Source organism: Betta splendens, chromosome 4, assembly GCF_900634795.4.
Source record: "Betta splendens chromosome 4, fBetSpl5.4, whole genome shotgun sequence".
NCBI lineage: Eukaryota > Metazoa > Chordata > Actinopteri > Anabantiformes > Osphronemidae > Betta > Betta splendens.
The window spans coordinates 8,787,676-8,813,749 of record NC_040884.2 but is presented as its reverse complement, the minus strand read 5'-3'; the positions used below and the strand labels follow the sequence as shown (position 1 = coordinate 8,813,749).

At 40.7% G+C, this 26,074-nt stretch overlaps 1 protein-coding gene across 2 annotated transcripts in view; it reads right to left on the bottom strand.

Moving 5' to 3' along the window:
- Window positions 1-26,074, bottom strand: part of negr1 (neuronal growth regulator 1) — a 109,892-nt gene that overhangs the window by 77,118 nt on the left and 6,700 nt on the right. For both annotated transcript variants that reach the window (XM_029145586.3, XM_029145587.3), the window contains exon 2: window positions 3,130-3,368. In XM_029145586.3, the coding sequence (XP_029001419.1) occupies window positions 3,130-3,368 (239 nt within the window). The remainder of the gene's footprint in view (window positions 1-3,129; window positions 3,369-26,074) is intronic.

Genomic DNA, 26,074 nt, shown 5'->3' with positions numbered 1-26,074 from the left:
CATCAAGAATAAAGTGAATAAAACACTAGAATTAGGTCCTGATGTGTGTAACAGACATAAACAACCACTATCATTCCAAACACTCTTAAATCATTTGGAAACCAAGGTGGTTTACATAAACCAAGGTAGATTTACTAAAACTATAAACATAGAAAACATAGGAGAAGTCCTTTACAGGGACAAATGCTGAGGAACAATAATTCACACATCTTCCTGGCTGATGATGGTCAACTGAATGCACTGCAACGCACACACATACACACACAGCCTTGCGGTGCTATAAAAGTGGGGCCCCACCATTGACATAATACCTTCCCTAGCCCCTAACCCTAACCCTAACCATCACAAATAAAGGCCAACATCTACCCTTTGCTCTAATCCGAACCAAAACTCAATTCTAACCTCAGCCTTAAAATCACATTTTGACCCTCAAAAAGGCCTTTAAAGTTGTGGGGCCCAGCCAAAGGGCCCCACTTGGGTAGAAAAAAAAGGATTTTGGGCCCCACTCCGATGTAACCGCAAGGACACACACACGCACACACACAAACACCACCACATAATCAAGCCTTGCTCCACAGTTTTGCAGCAAGATCTATGAAAACCCATTTGAAGTCGTAATTTCAGCCAATGCAATTATAGATTGGTAAAAGCCTGCAATTTAATCAAAGAAATGTATGTGTCTGAATGTGACACCCAACTGTGCTCATGTGCACGTTGGATAGAGATGCCTAGAAGCAGGTCAACGCTGAACTTGTGGACACATTTAAAAAAAAATGTATGGCTATATTTTGGATACAAAAAAAGGGGACTCGTCAAACTTTCAAAGTTAAAGCTGATACATCACACAAAAATACATATTTGCATGAGCACTGTGAGGAACACAGTGTGACGTATGCACCGTGGTCAAAGCCTGACTAATAAAGAGGCAGATATGAGCAGAATAAAATGTGAGTGATAGAGTCATGTCTAGTCCCCATGGAGACAGAGAGAGATGGCAGACCCTAAAACAGTGAAAGCCTCCACCGCCTGCATGTTCAAAAATATTTGGCACATGGCATCGTAAGAGCAGTCACTTGAAAAAAGGCCCACAACAGAAAATTAACTATTTATTGCGACTGTGTCAGAATCTACTCCATGTTCGATCAGTCAGTATTGATCCAATGGAATAATTTACTACAGCTGAGTCCTAAAACGCTCCTTTACCACTCACCACCATGAAGCAGGAGGTAAAAGGAATGTGCAGAACAAAAAAAGGGCTGCTTGCTTGAGGGAGCTATAACAAGACTGGAGTTGCTGATAGACACATTGGCAGAGGCAGAGGTTGACCCGTGACCTTTCAGTGGTGGGACTGGCACTGAAGCTGTAAGGAGGCTCTGACGAGCTGACAAGTGCTGATGAAGCATTGCTTTTATACTTCACGCACAGTTTAGAGGCATCAACGTCAACAAATAAGTAAGTCATCTTAATCTACCTTTATCTAAAGACACTTCCAAATTACAAAGGGTTTGATAAATGAATCTCTGATAATGCGGTGTATTATTAGGCAGTGGGCCTTTTTCAAGGGAAATATGGTGAGCTGCTCTATTATGAGGAGGCAGTGTAGCAGACAAGCAGCAGCGCCGCATCTCGCTCAGTGAAATAAGCATCGCTATGAAAGAATGACGCCCAATAAACGAGGACTATCTCTACTATTCTTCTTAACCCCAACGCAATTGGCAAACGCTCAGGATGTTGCAGAAACACCACCCAGGCTATTTCTGAATTGATTTAGGAACACCACTGTTTTTCTAGCAGCTCATTGTGCAGCAAGATCTAAAATATGGTTTCCACCAGACAAAGGAGCCCACAGGTATGATCACACCCTTATAATGCGATTTCTGCTCTCGCGCCGTATGTCATAACAGCTGCACATTTCATATTTCACAGCTCACACTTCTGACAGAGCGCGGTTCTGATTGTTTCTGATCTTGTATTAATGCTATGCTGTGTGTATGGAAAACATGCATATGTTCCATTGAAATTAATCCTAACATTGGCTTGGCTTTAAAAACAGAACAGCAGTTGCGGTGTCCACCTAACGCACACAATAAAACATGTGATGTCTGCTTGGGGCTACAACAAAGCTGACACGGTGTACGTGGTATGTATGAAGTTGATTCAAATGCGAATGTTGTGTAGCTTTGTTTTGACAGCTTGCTTGATGATGATAACCTTATGAATATTCCTACCTACACATTCAGCACCTAGTGGACTGAATTTGCATCGGGCTCCTACAGAAAGATAGCATGGCATTTGGAAGATGGGTTTCCAGTGGATGTGGTCCTGTTTAGCTGCAAGCCATCAGTCTGAGGGATGAACCTACGTTCCAATCTGAACCACTACCCTTTTTATTCAGCAAGTGAAAATTAGGATGCGCTTGTCAATTAGCTCTTGGTGACCACAACAGCCTAGTTAATGTCCCATAAAACACAAATACACCACCTGACCTTGTTTAATGAACAAAATGAAGCCCAATTTGGGTACTATTGAGAGCCTGGCGTTAAATAAAAGCAAAAAGTCTAAGCACTGACACCTGTTAATGAAGTGGTACATACAGTGTGTCAGTAACGAGACAGGATGCAGCTCGGAGTATCGAGAGCCACATCTTATCTTGTTACCTGCTGCGACCAATCCCAGGGAGGCTTGATTAAAGCTACATAGTCCGCCTCCAGTCATTTAAACCAACAAGCGGCTACTTTGTGCTGTATAGCCTACAGGCACAAACTCCACCTTACAGCGTCGGTTTGTCTCCACAGGAGAAATGCCTCTGCTGGAGAGGTTTCATTTTGTTATTTTGCACCAAACAATGCGGCCCCAAACACTTGCAGCACAGATTGTGCCAGATACACCTGTGACTGGGTACACGGACAACTGTTGGATTTGCTTTAAACATGGTGTTGCTGGCTGAACAATCCTTGTTATAAATAACAAACAAGATGTCAGCTAAAATGAACAGGGACAGCACAAAACGGTGCAGTCTGTGTCCTTTATACTACAGTATCTCATTAGCCAATATACAGTAATAGCAAGAGCTTTACATATGCAGAAACAAACAACTGAATACAAAGGAGACAAGTTATTTATACCCACCTTTAACGATGAGGTTGAGGAGCTTTGGCCGTGGGTTGCGTTCACTCTGAATGGAGCATGTGTACTGGCCATCATCACTTACATCCACTTTCTGTATCTGAAGGCTGTACTCATGTTTGTCGCCAACACTGGAAACAATGGACACACGTGGGTCCACAGACCACTTGTCATTCCCTGCAAATATGATGCTTGAGCGGTTCAGCCAGGCTCCTTTAGAGATCCCATCCAACAGGTAGCACCTATGACGACAGGAGATGCTTCAGTTAGAAAGGTCGCTTGTCTCTTTTGTGCAAGATCAGAAACCTCACAGATCAAAGTTCATTGTCACAGTGATATTTTAGGGCAACGTCCCAGAAAGCGGCAAAACACAGGACGAGATCTCAGGTTGAAAGGAATTATTCAGGTTATCAGAGCAACTGTATTTAAAGATTTAATTTAAAATAAGACTGAAATAGACAGAGCTACGCTGATGGCTGCTGTGTTGTTGCTAGGCTTTTTCAACAAAACACAAATGACCTGCAAAAAAACTAAATGTGATTGTTAAAACACAGCACACAGTAAAAGCACAATTACAATCCTTGGTTTTATCAGGGGATCACAAATGTGATTCATGCAAAACCAAACATCTGGTGAATCAAGTACAAGTCCATCAGTCCACATGCCTGGCTCTGAATGGGCTATTTAGTAGGACTGCCACCCGCGTGTGAACATTACCAAACAACGCAATTCACTACTAAGAGCTAATTGTAGTGACACAAAGGGTTGGTAAATTGTACAACATGATGAGTCTGGGGTCACCATTCCCGCTTATCATTCCAGCAGTCTTTGGACTTTGCATTGGAAATCACATCATATTCTGTGACCAATACTGTAATAATGACTGTGAAAAGAGGCAATCAAGTTTGGCTCTTTAGCTCTTGTCAACATGCCACACAGACTGCCAGTACCAGTAGTAAAGCCACTGAGGAAATAGATTTGGCACTAACCACAAAGCTCGTCACCCTCTATGCCAAGAAAGTGTCTGTCAGGAGTGTGGTGTGTGGACAATGGTGTTGTTTAGACTGGTCTTCTTCAGGCAAGTCTCCCCTGGAATACGCACCATCATAGATGTACTGAGGCAAATGACAGGCAAAAGAATTCATAATATTACAAACAACCCAACGGAGGAGTCAAGATCCTGTAGAAAACCCACACAGACTCGTTAGTTACTTGACCAACTGACCACCTGAGCCCCGCTGCTCCTGAACTGCAAGATTAAACAAATCAGCCGCAAATAAAGGATTTTTAACATAGCACAAAGACACTGAAGAAGGTCTCCAGGTGGTTACAGGTGATTGTAGCAAATTTTCTCTCTAGAATTATAACTTCGTCACTATGAAATGAGCAAATATTTAAGGTACACAAATACTGAACCTGCCTCTGTGGCCACAGGCTTTTAGGACTAATACTTAACACATTTGTGGCTCGACCATTGAGAGCACCAGTTGAACGTCTTTTATGCACAATGCAGCCCACAACCACTGACAGGAACAACTTGTCAACAATTTGCTAGACTTTTATCATTATACTGTTGCAAAATAGTTCAACCATAAAAACATGTTCTCCAGTTGAGTTGCCTTTAGAAATGGCTTTTGCAAAATTAAACATTCACTCCGTGTTGTGTGACAGTTATAAAAGTCTGTGCCAGTTTGTGGTCAGCTTCAGTGAATTCTAGCAGTGCCAGGCCTTTAAAGCTTATTATTATGCAGTAATTAGTTGTCAAACACGTTTGAACCGCCTGCAGCATCACCTGCTTCTCGACTGTCCATTTATATGATGGATTTGTCCAAAAGACTCCAATTTGAATGATATTGTCCCTTAAACCGCTGACCACAGCAGCTGCTTTCTGTAAATGAGGAACTAAGAGACTAAACAGCACCTTTCAAGGATAAGTTTAGGATGAAGTACTGCTTTGACAAAGCCAGAGTGCCACAAGTGTGAGCGAAGGACACTTCATCCGCCAAGGATCACTACTTAGGCTCCTTGGACTCTTGACATGTTTCTTCATCTTGATGAACAAGTCCTTGATGTTCATTTACAGCTTTCGCCATTTGCTTATCACTGCTGAGCAGCTAGGCACTCCCCCTTCTGAAATTATTATTATTATCTCTTTGTAGTCTCGCATCATATAGCCACAATATTGGTGCTTCTTGAAAGTATGTGAAATCCCCATTCAGGAGGAGGAGGATTACTACATTTCATCGGAATTGAGACATCATAAATATGTTAACATCTCACCCTTGTAATCTATTTTACTTCAGACCTTTACATGAACATGTGTGATAAGCAGGGTAACTGAATATGAATTTCTTTGATTCTTGGCCCTCTAATCATGCATGGTGGCACAAAGTAACCACCAGGGTGGCCTTTACTTTCACCCAGAAGCCCACCAGGATACAGACTTCCTGGGGTTAATGCAAATCTCAGGTTATTATTCTAAAGACCCAGGGACGTGCACTCTCAAGCAGCTCTGACATCTAAAACACGCACTAATTGATACTTTCATTTATCCCTGTTCCTAGTGAGCGACTGCAGAGAAACCAGGCTCATTACAAGCTTGCTTTCTGGATTTTGGCTTTCAAATAATATAGTTCAATTCAAACCCAAGTCATTACGCACAATGTGCAAAAAATGGAAAGTGATGAGCTGGTGTTTGGGCACATCACATGAATGGAGAATTATGACAAACCATTAATTACAGAATGGCAGCTGGTAAGAGAGTGCAGATTATAATCCATTTAGCCAAACTAATTCTAGCTCTTTGATCGAATGCCATAATTACTGTAACACTAGGTCATCATTCTGACCCAGATTCTCATTAGCTTTATTTTTTGTTTTTGTCCAATTTCTGTAAATGTTCTTCCTGGCACTTATTCCACATATCTCATCTCAAACATATTTCAGTGTTTCACAGTCTAGTAGCTCGTTTTTTTTCCTCTTCTGCATTTGGCAGAAGAAATGAATACACTTCTACATGGGTTCCTCTGTAGTGTGAGATCTGTTGTTATGTAACTGTTACATAAAAAACTCGGAGGACACAAAAGCCCGTGAATAAGTGCCGGAAAATGGATTTGCACTTACAATATGCTTTGGGTTGTGCAAGTGACTTGCTAGGCAACACGTGTCATGAAGACATCTGGATTTGGTTCAGTACATTGGGGGACTCTTTGAGGGTAAACAAACATGGTGGTCCCATTTTTGATCAACGCTGACAGAACACCAGAGATGTAGTGAGACTGGGGCTGCAGCTAACACTTGAGAACGTGTGACCATATTATTTACTATAACACGACAGATAAAAGATAATCTGCACACTTTCACAGCTTGTCTGACACATATGATGTCATCTGTGGCCACTAAAAAAAGAAACACTCAACGCTACTAAAAGTCGTCCCTCTTGAATTTCTGGTGCCAAAATGCTAAATGACAATTACTCTGGTATGAATTTTATCCTCAAACTCTGACAAGGCCACAGAGAGTAGTTCACATTTCAGTCTGAGCTAAAGTAGAATAAGTCTGAAAATGCAAAGTACTGTACATGTATCATTGTAGTGGAACATCTGCTTAAAGACAGTGTTTTCATGCGTCTGTTAATAGCAACACCCACTTAACCCGCTTGAATAAAATAAGTGTTTGGAAAAGCATAATGAACGAGCGCAATACAGTCATAAAAAATGTATGAGGAAAATCCTTTAATCACGAAGTCAGGGACAGATGTTTCATTCCACTTTAGCCGTTTCGCACACAAAGAGAGCGATGCTGAACCGACTGTCCCTGCTTTGTACAGCACACTGTTCAACCTTTACAATTCACTGCCCTCAACAGAGCTCTTCATCCAATGAATCCTCAGATGAGAAAAATGCATTTCACACTGACTGACTGGCTGCTGAAGCACCAGTAAAAGGAGTGTAGGTGTGATCAATGTGTGAAAATCTTATGTCCTAAACAGACATTTCAGAATTGTTAAGGTCATTACTCAATAAGGTGCAATAAAGAAAAAAAACACAAATGCTTGATGGATGTAAGAACGTCTTGATGAACAAATGGATTGTTGGGTGTAGAGAACGTTGGAAAATAGTGAAAAATGTTAATCAAGCGTCCCCACGGCGGCAGCAGGCATTTTATTCATACTATTTTGACCAACACCACAAAACCTAATAAATGGTTGCTGAAAAACTTCCATGTTTTCTCAAAACATTCATTTGCTTATAATATAAAAAGGAGTATTACAGTACATAAGTACAGTAGATCATTTCCAGTTATAATGTTATCCAGTCCAGCCATGTCATGCCTGATGACGGTCACTACCTTGTCCTTTGAGCCCAGGAGTCGGTCTGTGTTGGGTTGCCAGAGGTTGGCTATTTTGTTGGGGTGGGGTGTGGAGTGGTTGCAGAGAACGAGGGAGAATGAGGACATACTGTATTGCTGTGCAACCAAGGTACAGAGCACCAGGCTCTTAATCCCTAAAATAATCCTGTCGACTGTGGCCTGTGGGACACATCTGAAGCCTTCTAGCTATAATCCACACAGAAGCAATGCTGAAACCAACACCTAACATCACAGACACACCGAACACTATATACAATCTCATAGCCGTCAGAAACTCCAAAATCCCACTTCAACTGAGAGGACTTTGAACTTTATCTATTCTGAATTCTTTTTATTTTCTATTACAGTATGAATTTTGTCTGAAGTGACAGACTTGGAGGCTTTGACTAAGGCAGAAACAAGAAAGTGTCAGACCTACTACTAAGACGACTATAAAATCAATAGCAGCAGTCGGTTACCACGGTACTTATTGCAACAAACTCTGTACAGTTTCACCTTGTCCCCTCCGGGTTCGGGCTTCTGTGAGGTGAACCTGCCCTTCTTTCCGCTCGTCGCTTACAAATTAATTGCTTGAGATGCACTGGTTGAATGGTTTCATCTCGGTTCACATGTATGGAAGCAGCAGAGTCAAAGCAGGCTGCAACATGTACATATGTAGAGAAATGTCATGCGTGAATAAAGGCCATGTTGGAACTCCAGCTCCTCTTTCCCCTGTTTCCACAGATTTCTCAAGCTGTTTATTTCAACTGGAGCATCCGTCAACTCCACTCGTTCGTATTGGACTAATTCAAATACACAAAATCATTCAGAGTTCTACATGAGTAATCTCTAGATTAATTCACGTTATTGATTTTTTTTTTTCACTTACATTGAATGAATTCGACTTCAAGAAGGAAAAAAATAATGGGGCTTAGACATTAGCAGTTGAATAAAAGTAGAGAGCTAAAATATTGAGGATAAAGAGCAGCTTTTGTTAAGGTATGATGGGCGAGTATTTTCCACCCCAGACAATTCCTCTTTATAAATATGTGAAAAGGATTTGTGTAATGCATTCGCAGCAAAACTGAGTCCAGTGGACACCTACACACTTTTTAATATCCGATTTAAAGCAGATCTAGAAAAAAGCACAATCAAACATTTAACCAGTCTACTGCACAATTACCTCTTAAACACCTAAGGCAGATTCTACAGTTTATCAATATCACTGGCAGACGGCGCTTTTGTGGAAAAGTAAGCTTTGCTCCACAAGCACAATTACAACAACTTCTTAAAGACAGGCCCTGTTTAGAATTATCAGCCTACTCCAGCATTTAAATAGCATTCGCTTTCCTTATACTCCATTTTAAAATATCCAAAGGACAGGAGCGCACCGCGAGTGCAGATTAACTGGCAAATGGTTCTAATTTGAACTTCCAGTAGCAACGACTTGCAGTGATAAACACTTATGAGATGAATGGCTCTGTATTTCTTTCATGATATGGAAGCATGCTGCAGGCCTAAGACGCAATTTAAATCGCTCCGCTTGTTGCAGTTCGCTCCGGGCCTCCAGCGCTGAAAAAGAACAGCAACACAACCAACTCCTTTGCCGAGCATTTTGTTGTTTTAGAGGAAAAGAATTCATGAACATATTTACGTTTCGCATGGGAGTTGCGTTACTGTACCTCTTCTTTCAGGGGACAGTGATCAGGTGAGACAGAAGAGAGCATCAACAGCCTTCAACATCATTTTCTCAAATCATCTTCCTTTCATAATTTAAGCAAATGAAGAGGAGAGACTTTATAATAATAAGCCTATAAGCTAAAAGCTATGTATTACTAATATGAATGATGGGTACAGACAAGCTAACTAAGAGCACACTGCTTGGTCTTTTTTTGGTATCTACAGTATCAGGTGAGTGCAATTACTTGTGGATGCAAAAACGTCTAACAATTTATCTCCCAAATCAAATTACTCTGTCCTTCAAAAGCCTTGCCTCAACATAATATCACAGTGCGTCCATATGGCGTCAGCTTAAAGACTGACAATTTGAAAATACTTTCCAAGAATATTCACAATTTCCTCAGAACGTGTCCACCAACACCAGCTGCACTTTATTTTTTCATCGTCACTCCAAATGTGAGCATTTGACATTAACCATGGCTACATCTCTGTGTTGTTGTTGTTTTTCTAAGGAGGCAAGGAAGAGAACATGCAAGGTGGGAAGAGGAGGAGAATACAAATTTGACAGATAACTGCAGTTCTGCTATGAACGAAACGTTCAGGGATCAGACTGAGGTGAGCAGTGGGTGGTTGCCAAACCCGAGACATGCACGCTGGAGTTCAGGGTGCTGTAATGTTAACTGGGCCCCAGGAACCTTTTAATTATGCTCCATTTCATTTCAAATATGGCATAATGCGTGGAAACGAAACAATTCAGGAGATACTGCACTCTATTAGGGGAACCCCTCCATAATAGCTTCATGCATCTAGGCTTAAATAAAAAGTTTTATAATTACTGCTAATTGCTTTGTTCATGAATCAGTAGTTTTGGAGCAGGAAATAAAGGCAATCTAAAATTGTTTTCTAATGATACATATGACATGTTTAACTAAAGTGAGTGAGTGAGTGAGTGAGTGAGTGAGTGAGTGAGTGAGTGAGTGAGTGAGTGAGTGAGTGAGTGAGTGAAGAGATGACCGTTGGTGTATGTTACATAATGAGAACATCTGGAACAACTAGAGAGGTTGAGGAAACTACCATTATCGTCCCAATGTGAAGGTTGCCAGATTATAAAGGCCGCCTCATTGTCTTGACTGAATGAACCTGACAGCTCAGTGAGATAAATACCAGATGGCTGTGGTGTTCTGCCATAACTAACTAAGCATTTCACTACTGAGGTACTGCAACATTACCACCGGTATTGGGTTCTACAAACGTAAAGCCACATCCATAGAATTGTGGTGTTTAGAATATCTGCACAGAAATGAATGCTGGGATTGTGACTGTGTCAACGAATCCCAATATTCTGCATACAAAGTGTTTATTCTCCCGTTTTGCAGGATGTAAAACTTGGACATAATTCTTAAGAGGACTGCTGTTTTCTCACGTTGCAGTGCTCATGGTGACATTTCTGAGCACATAACGCATTTTTTAGCATCTGCTTTCCCAAATCTAGCCACCCGTTCTGAGGTAGCCTATTTGCTCTGCGTACTTCTGTTTCCGTCTCTGAGCTGGCAGGGACTACCCTGAACAGCTCAGCAGGGACATCTGCCTCCCACAGCCATCTGTGCCCAGGTCCTCCTAATCCTCCTCTATCTGTCAACCTTTCCCTCCCTCTCTCCCCACTCCGTTTCAGTCATATCTCCCTAGCTTGTACTTGTATTTGTACATAAAAGTCTTCATACAGTAAAGACTCATAAGAGTTCTAAATCCATGTAAAAAGCTATCAGTGAAAGCTGTACTTCATAATGCTGTTACTTCAAAGATTGCAAAAGTTTGATGGGGGCGCGGGTTTAAACTTTGAAATAAATATGAAAAGCAAAAAGGTTTACATGCTTAAATATGCTTTTTGCATAAACCCTAACCATTAATTGCACCCGTCTCTCTAAGTGGACCGATCCATATTCCAGTCCATTCCTCAGCCTCGTTTGTTTGTGCTTTGAAGTGTGTGTGAGGTGATTCCTTTCATCAGCATGGGCCTGGTTGGATATTCTACCCACACCACTCACCACCCAAGTGACAGGTCAGGCTTGGCAGTCCGCCAGGGAGAAGGAGGGAAGTGGAGTCAAAGGGGTAGGTCAAGGCTGGATGTGGGGTAGAGCTCCTCACCACGTGTTAGCCAGGGCCCGCTGAGGTTTACAGATGAGTTTACAGTGGTCAATAACAGCTCAAACCCCCTGCTAAATCAGACAAACCCCAAACAAGTGTGTTTGTGTAATGTCTAGACTTCGAGAAGACCGTTGAGATGGCAACGAAAGGCTGTGCTTGTTGTGTTTTTGAAATGTCACTGCAAATGAGTGCTGTAAAGAGGAAGGGCACATTGGATCCAGCTGACAAATATTGTAACCTCAGATCTTTAAAATCACCACAGATCTCATGGGCAACTTGAGATTAAAACCCCAGATGCAACACTGTTACATGCTATAATTCCTCTTTCGCGTTCTTGCTTTCCACCACTCATATCAGCTAATGAGTGAAAAGGCCAACAGCAGTGATTGCTGCTGGGGGTCTAAACTAATGTCATAAAGACAGGCTTTTTCTCATGCAGATGCTGGATTTCTGCAGGAAAAGATGGTAACGTTACCTATTCAAATCAAGAAAACGGTTTGTTGGATTTTTTAGCTTTCTTGTCACAATCACGTCTACATTCTGGTCAGTAATCATAAACCTACCTGCTAACCTTGAACACAACAAAGAACATAATATCTAGTAAATGATCTTCATTCTGTGGGTATGCTTCACAGTGTGTTGCAGTGAACTAATGTGAATGGGCAATGCATAGAGCAATGTAACTAGTATAATGAATTTGATATGAATGCTGATGGGTCTATTTGGATCCATTTACCGTACATCACAGAGGATCATAGGGGGTGTGCAGTTTTTTAGAAAGCTAATCAATGGCATTACATTCAGACCTTGATGCAGTCACTAAACCCGCTCTTGCAACTTTACAGGCAGTAACAGCTGAGGTGAAACAGCGTCTAAGCTTTCTCACCAACATTTGCCACCGTTTGAATGTGCAACAGCTCAACACTCGCAAGAGGCTTAACTCATGCTGTGAAAAGTCTGCAGCAACACTAAGGTGCTGTATGGTACTATAAGTCTTGGGCTAGTCCATCAGAAAAATTGATGATGTACAGTAACTGCAGAAAATTATCATGAAAGCATGTAACATTTTGTTTAACTACATTTTAATAATGACTAAATTGGCTCTAAATCTCGAAGCTCATGAACATGCTGTAGTGTACTGTATGTGCCCAGGTCTGGATAACTAGAAAATGCAGTAGGTCCCACAGCTTGAAAAGCTTCTGCTTATGAGACAGAGGTAATCAAACTGACATCGCTCGCCCAACGTTTTTCCCTGCTGACATAGCTCATATTAACATTGATAGACAAAAGATAGCCGTGTCCCTATCAGGTGTAATGTCAGGTGTTGTCAGGCCTTTCGATGCATTCATGAAAATGTCATGCAGCAAAATCTGCCTGTCATAAACAATGACAGTAACAAAGGAGTGTTTGTTGTGGCCTTCCTGCAGGGCTTTATTCAACCCGTTCTGATGCGCTGTGTCCACGGCACAAATGGACAATCCTTCAACGTCAGAGGACATTGGAACCCCTGCACAGTCCGATAGGTACGACCACATTCATCACCTTGACAAAGGAAAATAAGCGCTTGCCACAGCACTTAACTGTTTTCAGTCATCTGCAAATACTAGAATAAATACATAGAGCAGAGGAGAGGCCCCTCTGGGCATAGTCATATTTTGCATGCCCTATTTGTGCTTACGCGCTGGCTTTAGGGACAGTCCGTTTTCTATCTGTCTCATGGTGTTACATGCATACTTTCACTACACAAACAGTTCCCCCCCATGCTTCAATTGGTAGGTGAAAATAGCTTTTATGATGGAGCATTAGAAAACACCCCCCTCCAACACCAGAACTATTTAGCATAGATATAAATTGGTTGGCTAAAGCATAGTGTAGGTGTGTTAATTACCAGGACATTCTTCAGCAGATTCCTCATTGCCAGACAAGAGTACCACATTATGTGCAACTTTCTTGTACATCTTTCAAAAGCTGCATTGTGGATGTAAACACTGCATTGTGTGTCTTTTTCTGGCTTTCATAATCTCCCTTGTATACATCCATGCGTGTTGGTCTGTTTTTATGGGGAAAGGCAGCAGAAGGTTGGACGAATACAGAAATTTAATGAATGCTTATCTGTTTAAAATGCAGAGCCAGTGTGTTGGCAGGAACCAAAAACTCCTTAGTTAAGCTAATCGCCAGTCCATTTGGCAAGGATTACGCTCACCATAGGGTTTGTCCTATGAACGGGGGTCTCTGATTTATAACAGTGATCGGAGCAAGTAAGTTTACTGACAGAGCAAATACTCATTCCAGAAATTGCTGGTGTCATTATACAGATCCCATAGGCAGACATCAGTACGAGTAAAACATGCCTCTAGCGCCTGTATGAGTTCTAGTTAACTTAGGGACACAGTGTCAGCAAACCACACATCTAAACATTACCTGATGACAGTCAACAGGGTTCACAACATGGGTTGGAAAGGCACTTATTTACCTCCCTCCACCTGAGCTCCCAGTCTGCTGCACTTTACTCACTGAAGTGGTGGTCAGCAGGGTGAAAAACAATCCAATTCCTCTAGCAGTGTCAACACTGGTACAGTATACAGTCTTAGAGGCAGACGATACAGATCTCTGGTTAGTGCGTGCAAAGTAAGCTGCATGAAACAATTTTGAGTTAGGTGGTAAAGTTCCTTGTTTCTCAATAATTCCTGGCCAACTAAATTAACTCCAAAAACTATATTTTGCTCAGATCCATGCATCCATTCATCTATTATGTGTTACCTATGAGGGGCACTGCCAACCCCAGCCTTGAATAGGTGAGAGGCAGCTTACCCCCTAGCCTGGTCGCTGGTCTATCATAGGGATAATTATGGAAGACCTTGAAAAACACATTCACCACTAAACTGTGTTGTTATTTTGTTTTTAGGTTGGTTTGTTACATCTCTCCCTTTGGTTTCACTGGTTCTCTCTGGATTCAAACACACTGTCTGCCCACACAAGGCAAATCTGTGGAGCTGGGAATAAGTCTAACATGAAATTTCTGACTCACAGTTAACAAATATGCTCTGTACAGTACAGTAGTAGGAGTCTGATGGTTTGTACAGTACATTATGTGATGACAACAAAGAAAAAGCAAAGTTATGGTCAAGTCAATTTTCAATTACATCATTTTATTTTTATCTAAAACCTCCATTGTTACATGACCTTGTCAAACATAATTAGCTGGCGCTAAATGAGGGTACTGTCATTTTCATCGCTTCTATTGTTTGGAAAAAATCCCAGTGTTTCTATTGAAAATAAAGATTTCTGACAGTGAGCAGCAAGATAAATTTTAGAATACGTTTTGCATTAGTGACAATAATCTTCCAGCACATTAAAACACAAAAAAATCATCCATGTGCAGCAGCAGACACATTACAGTTTGGTTTAATTCAATATCCTATACCAGTGTTCTGATCAATTGTTATTCTTCCTCCTAATCTGCTTAATGACAAAACCAATCAAAAATTACTCCTCTAGCTTAGCACATCCAATCAATAGAATTAAGTCACTGTAACATGTGCAGAGGCAATGACACAGCTCCAAATGCAGCACCACACTGGCATAAAAACATATTAACCATCATGATGTTATTATCTAAAGCCTATTAAATGATGAATTTGGGCCTGATTCTTCTACACCCATGTGGCAGTAGCGGAGGGGAATGCATGTCTAAGTGAACAGGTTCATTAAGCCCATGCAAATTCTGCAGCATCCAGGACTTTAGCGTCCTGGCAACCAGGATAATAATGGCAAAAGAGAAACACCCAGCAGTGAATCCATCTTATCCCTTCCATGGGTATTATTATGCCTCACCAGCTCTGGCTGCTCATTATGGACATTGCACACATTCAGATGAGCCAATGGCAAATGAGCATGCACAAAAGCACACAATACTGTACTCTGTAGGGGTTTGATGGGATCACACACGTAACACAACAAACCAAGTTTTGTATCTATCTCAGTTTTGTGATTCAGACTCATTTCTTTTCATCATGTGTACAATAGGATCGCAGCACTTGGCTGTGTGGTATACAGTGTAGCCCTCCCAAACCCAGTTCACCCAGTATTTGGTTTTTACTCAGGGTACAACGGCTGATAAGGAATCAAGTGAGCTCCTAAATTGGATGCTACAGTAGTTCAGGAATCTAAATAAAATGTATGGTCTGCAGCCTGTGACCTGTGTGAATTTCCTTATCCTTATCTTACGAAACATGCAATTAGTTAAAGATGGCTGCAAGGTTTACTGAATATCCCCCATTAAAGAGAACAATGTTAAATAGAAAGGTGCCTTAAGGCAAATGTAATGGGTTTTCCATAGCTTTCTATTTGATGGAACAGAAAGCCTTATTTGCTCATATTTTGGACGTGAAAAGCTTGAGATGGATGGGATGTATTTATTGCATAATTATAAACATAATACAACCTAAATGCAGATACATAAACATACTGCATTAGCAGCATGTGCCTGAAGGCAATCTAACAAGCACCGTTTTTATCATATGATTGGAGAAAATATTTGCAAAAGTTACTGCAGGCACTCACCCTATAGATTGGAAAGCAAATCATACCAACACTGTGAAAATCTGGGATTAATGGAATCTATTTTTAAACACAGCTTAGCATAGCGTGGCTGAACTGAGTTATAGATCCTCCTTGCTTCCATACAGTTTGGTTACATTGTGAATGGGCACAGATCTCTCGCAGGAGTTCTGCTCATTGATAGCATAGGTACAGTTCACATTTGATAACAATTGTGTATAATATCCCTATAGAGTACTAATGAAATCCTCATAGCGATGCACCCAACTCCCAAATGCATGTTCTAAATATAACTTGCTCATCTTCAAAGAAACAGTCCCTGATTGCTTTATGGCTTTTTGGAGAAACCCCAGGTTTTTTTTGCACAGACAATAAATTCATGGAAAGGCATCGTTAACACATCACTGCAGTACTACAGCCCCCAACACTCCCTTACTGTGAGGCTGAGATCATTGCCTTTATTTTCCTCCCCTATTTCAAGCTCACACATTTCCAAGAGCAATCGGACGACATTAACGGTAGAAAAACCAGTATTTTGCTCTGCCTCATTTGGAATGGCCTGTACAATGGGCCTTTTCATGCACATGTACCATTTCCTGCCACTGCTTCACAATCCCAGCTTTCCAACGAACAACTATTGCAAGTCCCAGTTATGATACTTACTGCATAGCCTTTAGGATGCACCTGACCTGGATATGGCACAGCACAGCAAGTCGGTAATACCAGTCATCAATCTTTGTGATATATGTTTAAAACAATGGGGTTGATATTAGAAAATAATAATGTAATAATGTTGTATAAATCTAAGTACCCAGAAAAGCAATTTATACTGTCCATGTACTGTATTGCATGCTCCAACATAAAGTATCACTTTTCACCTGCATTCCTGATGTATGCCTCAGTCAATGTAGCCACCATTATTAGATGCCGGTCCTTTTACTGTAAAGAGGTGAGACTGAATACTACAGTATATATCCTTAACATTAGGATTTTAAAAGATTTATTTTTAACATTTTATTCTCTGGCAATCCAATATAAAGCTAGTGATGAACAATGCCTGTCAGTACAAATCCTGCAGACACATCTGCTCCGGCATCGCAGGGCTATCACTTGTAAGACAGCCTCAAAGTGAAAAAAGGAAAATAGGAGTTGCTGAATTATGGACCGTAATCTTACTGGCCCATGAGATTCAAAGTAGCTGTAGTGCCTCTTTCAGAAGGCAATCAACCAAAATTGTGATCAGCAGATTAGCTGGGAAAATTCAAACTTAGCAGAAAGGCATGAGCTTGGTCTGTGCAAAACAGGCCACAGAGGTATTAAGTCAGCAAAGCAAGGCAGAGACATACAATATTTTTAATGCACTTATTTACAAGACCCTGTTGATACAGTATCTGTTATGTAAGTATCACATTATTTCTTATCCTATTCCAGAGTTATGCCTTAGTACAGCTTTGCTTTTTTACTTTTACAAAGAGTCGCATTAAAAATATGGGGTTTGCATCTTTAACTACTGTCAACCATTCAGATAATTCTAATGAAGCCATTTTTGTGTTTGCAAGTTTTACCTTCACACAGACCTATAGAAGATGCTAATTCCAAAGTTCAGCATTAGTTCCACTTCAGCCGTAACTCATCGAACACACAGGTCAGAAATCTTATGTTGGTAGTGAATCCTCACCTACATGCACAGACACACACACAGACACACAGACACACACACACACACACACACACACACACACACACACACACACACACACACACACACACACACACACACACACACACACACACAGGTCTACCATGGTAGAGTAGAGCTTCAGCTCTCAAAGGATACAGCACAATGTTCATTTCTGTGTGGAGTGTGTTGTGGGAGACAGTGTTGTCATTCAACACCTTCTCCTACCTCTCTTTCACACATGTCCAGGTGCAGCATCACACATAGCGCTGAAGCACCCCATGTATAAAGGCACCCATGCATCAATGTACAGTACATGCACCACAAACACGTGCACAGACGCACAAATGAGTGCAGTGCTGCTTGGTTCCATCTAATACAGGCTGCTGTCTCCATCGCTCTCGCTTCCTATTTCCTTCCTTGGGCTTTGCTGAGAGAGTCTGCAGCTTCAACGTATCACCTCCTGACAGAAAAGACCTCAATTCCCCACCAGTACACACTAACAAGAGAGTGAGAATCCTCCTTACAGCATGTAGGTCAGCCCTACCTTTCATGAGTGCTGGTTAAAAGAAGAGGTTATTACCAGCAGATCCAAGCTCCACTCTCCCACATACACTTTCTGTCTAAAACAGCATGCTTTTCTCACCTGAGTATGAAGAGCACAAGCTGCTATGAAGTCATGCTCTATGAACACAGCCAAAGGAGCTGAACTCTGACCCTATAGTCATAAAAAACCTGGCGAGCTTAGATATAGATATCATGGTTTCACATAATTTGCTTTTCCTTGATCGGGGGAAATCTCCATTGGTGCAATAACATTTTACAGCCTTGCCAGTGACAGCGGTAGTCATTACGAATGCCATATGGGCATTAACATCAAGATAATGTTGTTGAGGATAATTTCTGAGTTATGAAATATTGCTCTAATGGGGGGACAAAAACTTAATTACACAGTCCAGCTAATGTTGATGACTTTTTTATGAAGGGTAGATGTCAGACATTTGGAAACTAAGCCACAGGCCATATCATGTTTGCAAAACTGGGCCTGATATTACAGCCCAGAATGACCAATTTGAGCATGTAGATCTAGTAAAAGGTTGAATGAAGCTAGAACTGCAAATGCATTATCACCTGGCTAAATTCTCTTTATCAAAGACCTCGACTCGCTGCTCCATGTGAGGGAGGCTTCCGTTATATCCTGTATTATATTACAGTACACCTCCCTGAGGAGAGATTATCTTAACGCATTTTCCACCTAGACATTTTTCTGCCATGGAGCGGAGGGCACAAAATGAACAAAAGGACTCGTAACCATCATTTTAATTTTAGTTTCATACATGATAAAGTACCTGGGAGATAATTTCAGGAAAGATTTTTTAAGCTTTCATTAGCTGGTACTGACAAAGTCAAGACTGTGACAAAGCAGTGAGATGACTCCAGCATGAGAGGCATTTTATATGATGATGAAACGTCATTATCATTAGATCCTCCATACAGAGATAAGTACCCATTTTTGGAAACGTTACAAATCTCCGAGGCACATAATTTCACATAATGTCCCAGTGTTTAAGCCAATGACGTGCAGTTGCTTTGTACATGGCTGACACACAATAGAAGAATTGTATTGTGTTGTATTGTAAATATTGTATCTGACAATTTGTCGTGGTGCATGATGCATGATGTTTAAGGATGGCACGTCGTGATCTGTCATATACTGTACAGTTTATTTTATGTCGGTCATAAAAATGCACAAATGTCTGGCATGTTGAACTAATCATTTTATAAACCTTCTTAAACAGTATGTTTAAAAAAGGCTAGTCTACATTTCTGTTACTGCCAAAAAGTCCCAACATGCAGCATGCATATCATCATAATTTTAAACCAAGCTTCTTAACAGATTTTGTTTTAGGCTACTGAGTAAATACACATACTGTATACAGTAACCGGATAGGGTTTGTTGACTTACTACAGGCCACTGGGCCAGTGTTAAACCCAATGAAGGAATGCATCAGGTCTGACAGATCAACAGTGTGAGCATGTGGCTCTGTGGCACAGAGGCGTAATTAGCCTCTAGCTATAGAGTACACATTAGCTTGTGATAAGTTCAATGCTGGCTTTGTTTTTTGTACAATCCATACTGTCCAATATCACTAATAGTACAGTATTTCACAAAGTTACTGTATACTCTGTCTCTAACCTTGAGCAAATAAAACAATACAAACAATTGAAGTGGCCCTTTGTCATTGCCCAGAGTCAGTTCCAGCACAGTCTGCTGTCATTCCTGGAATTGGCCAGCCACTGTCATTCTCCCCTCTTCCTTCTCCTTCTGCCAAATAGGGAAACATGTTCGCACAAGCCTGGAGCTGGAGTGATGATTGATGACACGCCTTCTCTGGTGCACACTTGCCTGCCGATGCACCCCTCACACTGCTACACTTTTCTGCACTAATTGGGCAACCCTGAACCCCCACCCCACCCCCCATCCGGCGTGCGTGGGGGGTTCGGGTCTGAGCAAAACACCCACTCGCAGAAGTGTGCGAGCTCCTGTTCTGATTAGGCACTGCCCATGAGCCTTCTAGCATGTCAGTCGCACTGACGCCCCGCTCCTGTTTACTGTGTTGAACACACTTGCAGGTTGCCCATCACAAGCTACACCATTAAAGAAGAGGCGAGCATCCCTTTGGAGCAATAGGACTATTTATAACCACAAGTACAATATCCACATATTGAACAGATCATGATAGAGACAATGACAAATACACCTAAAGTAGACAACAGCCACTTAATATTCCCAGCCCTGTGCTATGGGCCAAGGTGCTATCTGGGGCCCAGATTGTTTGCTTCGACTGACTTCGTCAAGGGTGACTTACATAACCTATGATATGTGTATAATGCATTTATGAAGATGGATATTAACTGACACAATTTAGATTAAGTGCCTCTCTCAAGGACACATCAGCAAAATCCTCTCTGCTGGTGTTTGAACTGACAACCTCAGGGTCATTAATCTATTCAGGGCTGGGAGGTTTACAGAGGAGTAAACAGAAGGCCAGTGTCCTTTAGAACTGTTTACTAAACAGCACGGCATGTTCAGATCATGAATTTATCCACAATGTTCAGTAATGCGAGTGCAGGCCATTACTGCGCTCGCAAACCATATGGTTGGGAAGACATCCAATAACGGTCGGCTGTATGTTCACTGGTTTTCAATGACGGACAAAGGTTCAGGTTGAGGTTAGAAATTGAGAAATTGTTGCTGTGCACTGAGGCATGACTGATCGGTGCAATTGGTGAGCACAAAAAAGTATTATGCAAAAAAAAAAAAACAAGAATAAATATACATGACGTGCCTCTGAATCAGATTATAATATCACAACTAGCCCACAGACCTATTACTATCAATTGGCTTTTCACAAAGTCCTCCCTGCTTTATCAGCAAACCCAATAAGATGTTTCTTACTTAGTTCTTGAGATGCGTCTATTTCACTTTCTCGTTTGCCTCGCTTTTCCCTTGTTACTGTTCTCCTTTCATCTGCTGCATTCATACTGTACCTACCTAAGTGCTAATGTTTAAGTGTCTCTGGGCTGCAGACTGCATAATTAGGGCCTGTCACTTCTTCGGTGGCAGAGTAAACTAGAAGAGGCTTCATTGTGTCACATCCAGGAGAAAATCGGAATAACTTAGATCGAAGAGGAGGTGGAAATTTTATTTACAGAAGTATTTGAATTTATTCTCTGACTTGCTTGCATCTGGGTTCAAGCAGCCACTTCTAAAGACGAACTCCAGACTTTAGGTAGTGGTTTGCCTTCGACTTCCTCGGTAGTTGATTAGCTGTTTCGAAAACCATTTATGTAGGCTTACAGCGTGAATTATTTTTATTTCATTTTTAATCTCTACAAAGTAAGGCTCGCATGAATTATTCATGCAGCTGTATACAGTATCCCTCCTATTATTAACTCTGAGATAAAAAAATATATCCATCTGTGGAATAATTTGGTCGGCGAAGCAGCAGCTGAACTGACAACACAAGAAGTGCACATTCAAGTCGATTGTGGAACATAAAAATCAATTTGGAGGAACTGGCAAGTGTCCATGTGAACCACTCAGAACATTCACTCACAGCGAGGTTTTCACGTGTACAGATGTACTACAGTTAAATATATACTTCACTATATTACTAAGCTGTGGAGAAACTGTACACTCAACAGTACAGGTAGATATTACAGTAACATAGAAGCCACGGTAAGTTAGACAGTAACAGGGCTTGTGGCTGTTTTGTATACTGTGCTCCTACAGTATTTGTCTCTCTAGGCTGCTATAGTGTGTGATCCAATAGTTTAGATATTTTTATAAAACCTTCATAGCAGCTGGAAAACACAGTCTAACACAGCATGTAAATGCATTTTCCCTAGGGCCAAGAAAAAAAGCTGTGTCAGGTTTAAGGACCATATGGCTACTATCTGTTATTCCGCACTTCTTACAGTGGATAAGAAACATTTTTACTACACATCCTAAAACTACAGTAGGTTACACTGCATGAATTACCATTAAGGTTTTAAATCCTTCTGTCCTCCAGGATGTTATAAATAAGAAAGTACTGGACTCCCACACAGAACAAGCTTTACCTTGCTGCGGAGTATCACCTGGACATGTCTTGCCATTCTTCTTGAGTAAACGAAATTGCTTCCTAACTGTCTGAAAGTAATATCATGACCACTTACCTGCCATCAAACACTCAGCACATTTAAGTCTTACATACATTGTAACTAAACCTCTTGCTACAAACCAAGCTATTACTGTGAAGCAATCCATTAGGCAAATGTGAATGCACCTGTCAACATAATATTTGAGTGGAAAGTTGACTAGTTTATTATTCATATTTCCACCCCACGTTTCTTTTCTTCTTTGAAACATGGTCCACGAGTTCTGGATAATGCAACTGTCTTACATACAGTACATCAACATGGAATGTACACAGCAGATTTTGCATCATTTTTGTCTATTGTCTGAAGTGAGTAGCAATAAGTCTTTAATTCCCCAGCTAAACAAACATTGAGCCGTCCTACTGTTGTGGAGGACTGTGCTAAGTACTTAGTCACATAAATTATAATGTCTAGGTGAGGCTGAGAAAACACGGCGCTGTTTGTCTTGTACAAACTAGCTTTTTTCCTGCACAGTACAACATTCACTCATGCCAAAATGCCTGTAATTAACAAAGCTGATATCCTGAGTGTAGGGGCCTCATCATACAGGCATATGGTCCTTCGCTACTTAGGCAATATTTAATACAAGTTATTAAAGCACAATATGTTATGATACGCTATTTATGCCCGACACGCGCCCGTTTGGTTTGCAACTCATTCTGAGGTTTTATTATTCTACCAGCAAAAAAATTATTTTTCATTCTTAATTTGCACTTCGTTTTCACTTGTCCTAAAAAATCTGTATGCAGCGGAACAATGATGACACACACGTTAAAATCTGAGCAACTCTTTAAATGTCATGAAAACAGCTCACAAGTCTTAATATTACCTCGTCTAAGACCTTCACTCATTCATTCTTTCATTCAGCATCACTATTCCTGTCGTGTAGGTCAGTGAGCGAAAAACCTTGGTTTTGCTTTGCTGTAAACATTTCTTATGCTAGAGGGTTTCTCTTAATGATCTGTTCTGTTGGTTACACAAACTGAAAATATATTCTTATCACATGAGTGCATAAGATGCCGTTTCCCATACTTCTTAGAATCAAATCCAACACCGCTGCTCCATGATGAATTACTTTCTTTAAATAAATCCCCAGACAGTTGTACATTAGTATCAACATCTACACAAAGTATCTGGCTCAAATGTTCCTTTTAAGAGAGCCAATACAGTACATGTGACTTACAGTATGTTGTTCAGCATAACACCTGTCTCCACAGGTAACTCCATCTCTGTGAAGGCAAATACAGAGAACCACCACACACTCCACTACAGAAGTTTTTTTTCTTTTTTAACTTGTTGGATGGCCCTGAGGTGGCCATGAAAACAAAGATGACAGGATTATACTCTCTTTGCATTGAAAACACTTCCCATTAGCAACTGCACTGGCAAAAAACAAGGGTGAATATTTTAAAACGAAAGTGGAACTGGCAAAACGCTGAGATGAAGGCAGCCGGGGCATTGTGTTAGAATCAAAGACAGTGAATTGCGGTTTGCAGCAGAACGGCATGGCCCACACATTTCCACAGAACACAACTGGCTGTTTTAGAGATTGCATAGTGTACTGCTGACAGTGGAAAATTATGGTATGCTTCAGGGAAGTTCCATTGTGGCACCTGGCACAGTAAGATGGAAAAGTAGGTGTGTGAAATCAGCTGGTATAAACATCCAACACAGGGCTGCGTACGTTTGCATTTTATTTTATCTACAATGTAGTCTGCACATCCTAAGGCTGAATGTTAATTAGCTCAGAGCTGTAATCCCCTTTTTCATACTGATAACTGGGTATAATAAGAAAGGGAAAAACTTACATGGGGTTAATTCTACATTGTTCTGCAATGCAAGTTTGATGCGATGAAAAGGTTTGTAAAAACCTGTTAAAATACTGCATCTTCCTTTGATCAAAGCGCCTCGAAATAAGGAGCATGGTTGTCAGCAGCACCAACCCCACAATGAATGGCATTTATGCCATAACAATATCAGGCATCTTACAGTAAGTGCTGATCAATAAAAATGATAATGCCAGCAACAACAAATCATCAGCAAGAGGACTGGGAACAGCTTGAGAAGCCAGATTGAGACAGACTGTATATACCAAAGACAAAGTACACAAAGCACTAATATTGTGCATTTTATTTCATTCATAACTACTTGGATGGTGAAACCCAAACCTGCTATGAAGAACTATACATCATTATGTGGTGCAAATGAAAGAATAGATTTTATCCTATCATGAAGCTACAACTGTGTGCTTGCATAACAAATTTCACCTAAATTTGTTTTTTCAAGATTTGTTGCTGTTTATTTCTTTCAATGACACAGGTAGACACCCACGACATCAACTCAACATCAACAATCAGCAATAGTACACACATGAGCTACAGTACAATCAAGCAAAAGAATGCTGAGCAGCAACTACAGTAAGGTTGGAATGAATACATTTGCTACAATAGATTTGAATGTGAATCGTCTTTATTACTGTTATTACAGTACATAACAACAATTGGGACTAGATATACTGTAACTCTTAGCTACGTGAATATAACTCTGTAAGTGAGTAATTTGCTTTATTGACTGGTGCTTGTTAGGAAGGAAAACCTGTATATTGGTACATAAACAGAGCCAAAACAAAAAGGACAGGACAAACTTTAATGAACATTAACATTGTTTACCGACAATATCAGACAGCCCATTTCTGCTGGGTAGTAACTGAGCAAGACTACATTTCTACTCTGAGCTACTAAATAGATGTACCTCCTGGACAAAATGGCAAACAAAACAAATCAATAATTATTATTTAAGTGAGGGAAATAGAGAGATTTGTAAATGCAAAGCAACAGTACAGCTCGCTCCATTCCTGGTTCTAATGGGCGCCTGCATTCAACAAATCAGCACTGTTTATGGAAAACAACAACCACTCATTTTTCAAAGTCTAGAGCTATTCAACACTGTGTATTCTGATATTCATTAATGTAGTGGTCTGTGAGACCTTGCACTCTATACTTCATAGAGCAAACCCACCCGATGCTAACACACAACAGAATGAGATCTAGTGAAGTATCGCAGGCACAGCTATACGATAAAGTTAGGTTTGTCTTCTACTGTACGTGAACAAGTTTTGGAAATTGTTTCATCTGCTTGTTTGAGTCAGAAGTGATGAGATGATTTTATGCTAATTACTGTAATAGACAGTGACCAAAATAAGCTCTGAACAGTTTATTTCATTCAGTAGTTACACAAAGAGTTGCAGTAAGAAAGAGATGTACAGTACTGCAACTATGTATGTAGGTGTCTATGTAGAGATTAGGTGCAGAGAGAGACAAGCATGACAAGCATGGAGAAATCAAGGTCCAGTTATGAATAGCCAAATTTAGAAATGTAATGAGTGGCAGTCTCATGGATGAGTTGATTCATTGTTTAACATTAGCACAGACTGAGTCAAGCCCCCTGCCATGGTGCAGCAGGAGCAGAGGTTGATGACTTACTTACGCTTATTCTTTCAAGAGATTTGTTTCATTTTAATAATTTTACCTCGTTAGTGACTCAGTTCTTTAATGAGTGTAAAATTAAAACTGATCCTGAAAACACATGATCTCTACAGACAGTGTTAAACAATAGGGGTCGCACAAAATCCCAGTAACAAAGGACCTGCCTTAGTTCTGACCGAATGCATCACTCTGTAGCGAAACACTGTTATCACTACAGTTAAGCATTGGGTACCCAAAAGGAGCATTAGGCTTCTGTGTGAATCTGTACAAACACAAATTAAAATGAAAGTTTCAGTTAGATATGCCTCAGTACTGTAAAACCATACAGTGCCGAACATTACTGTGC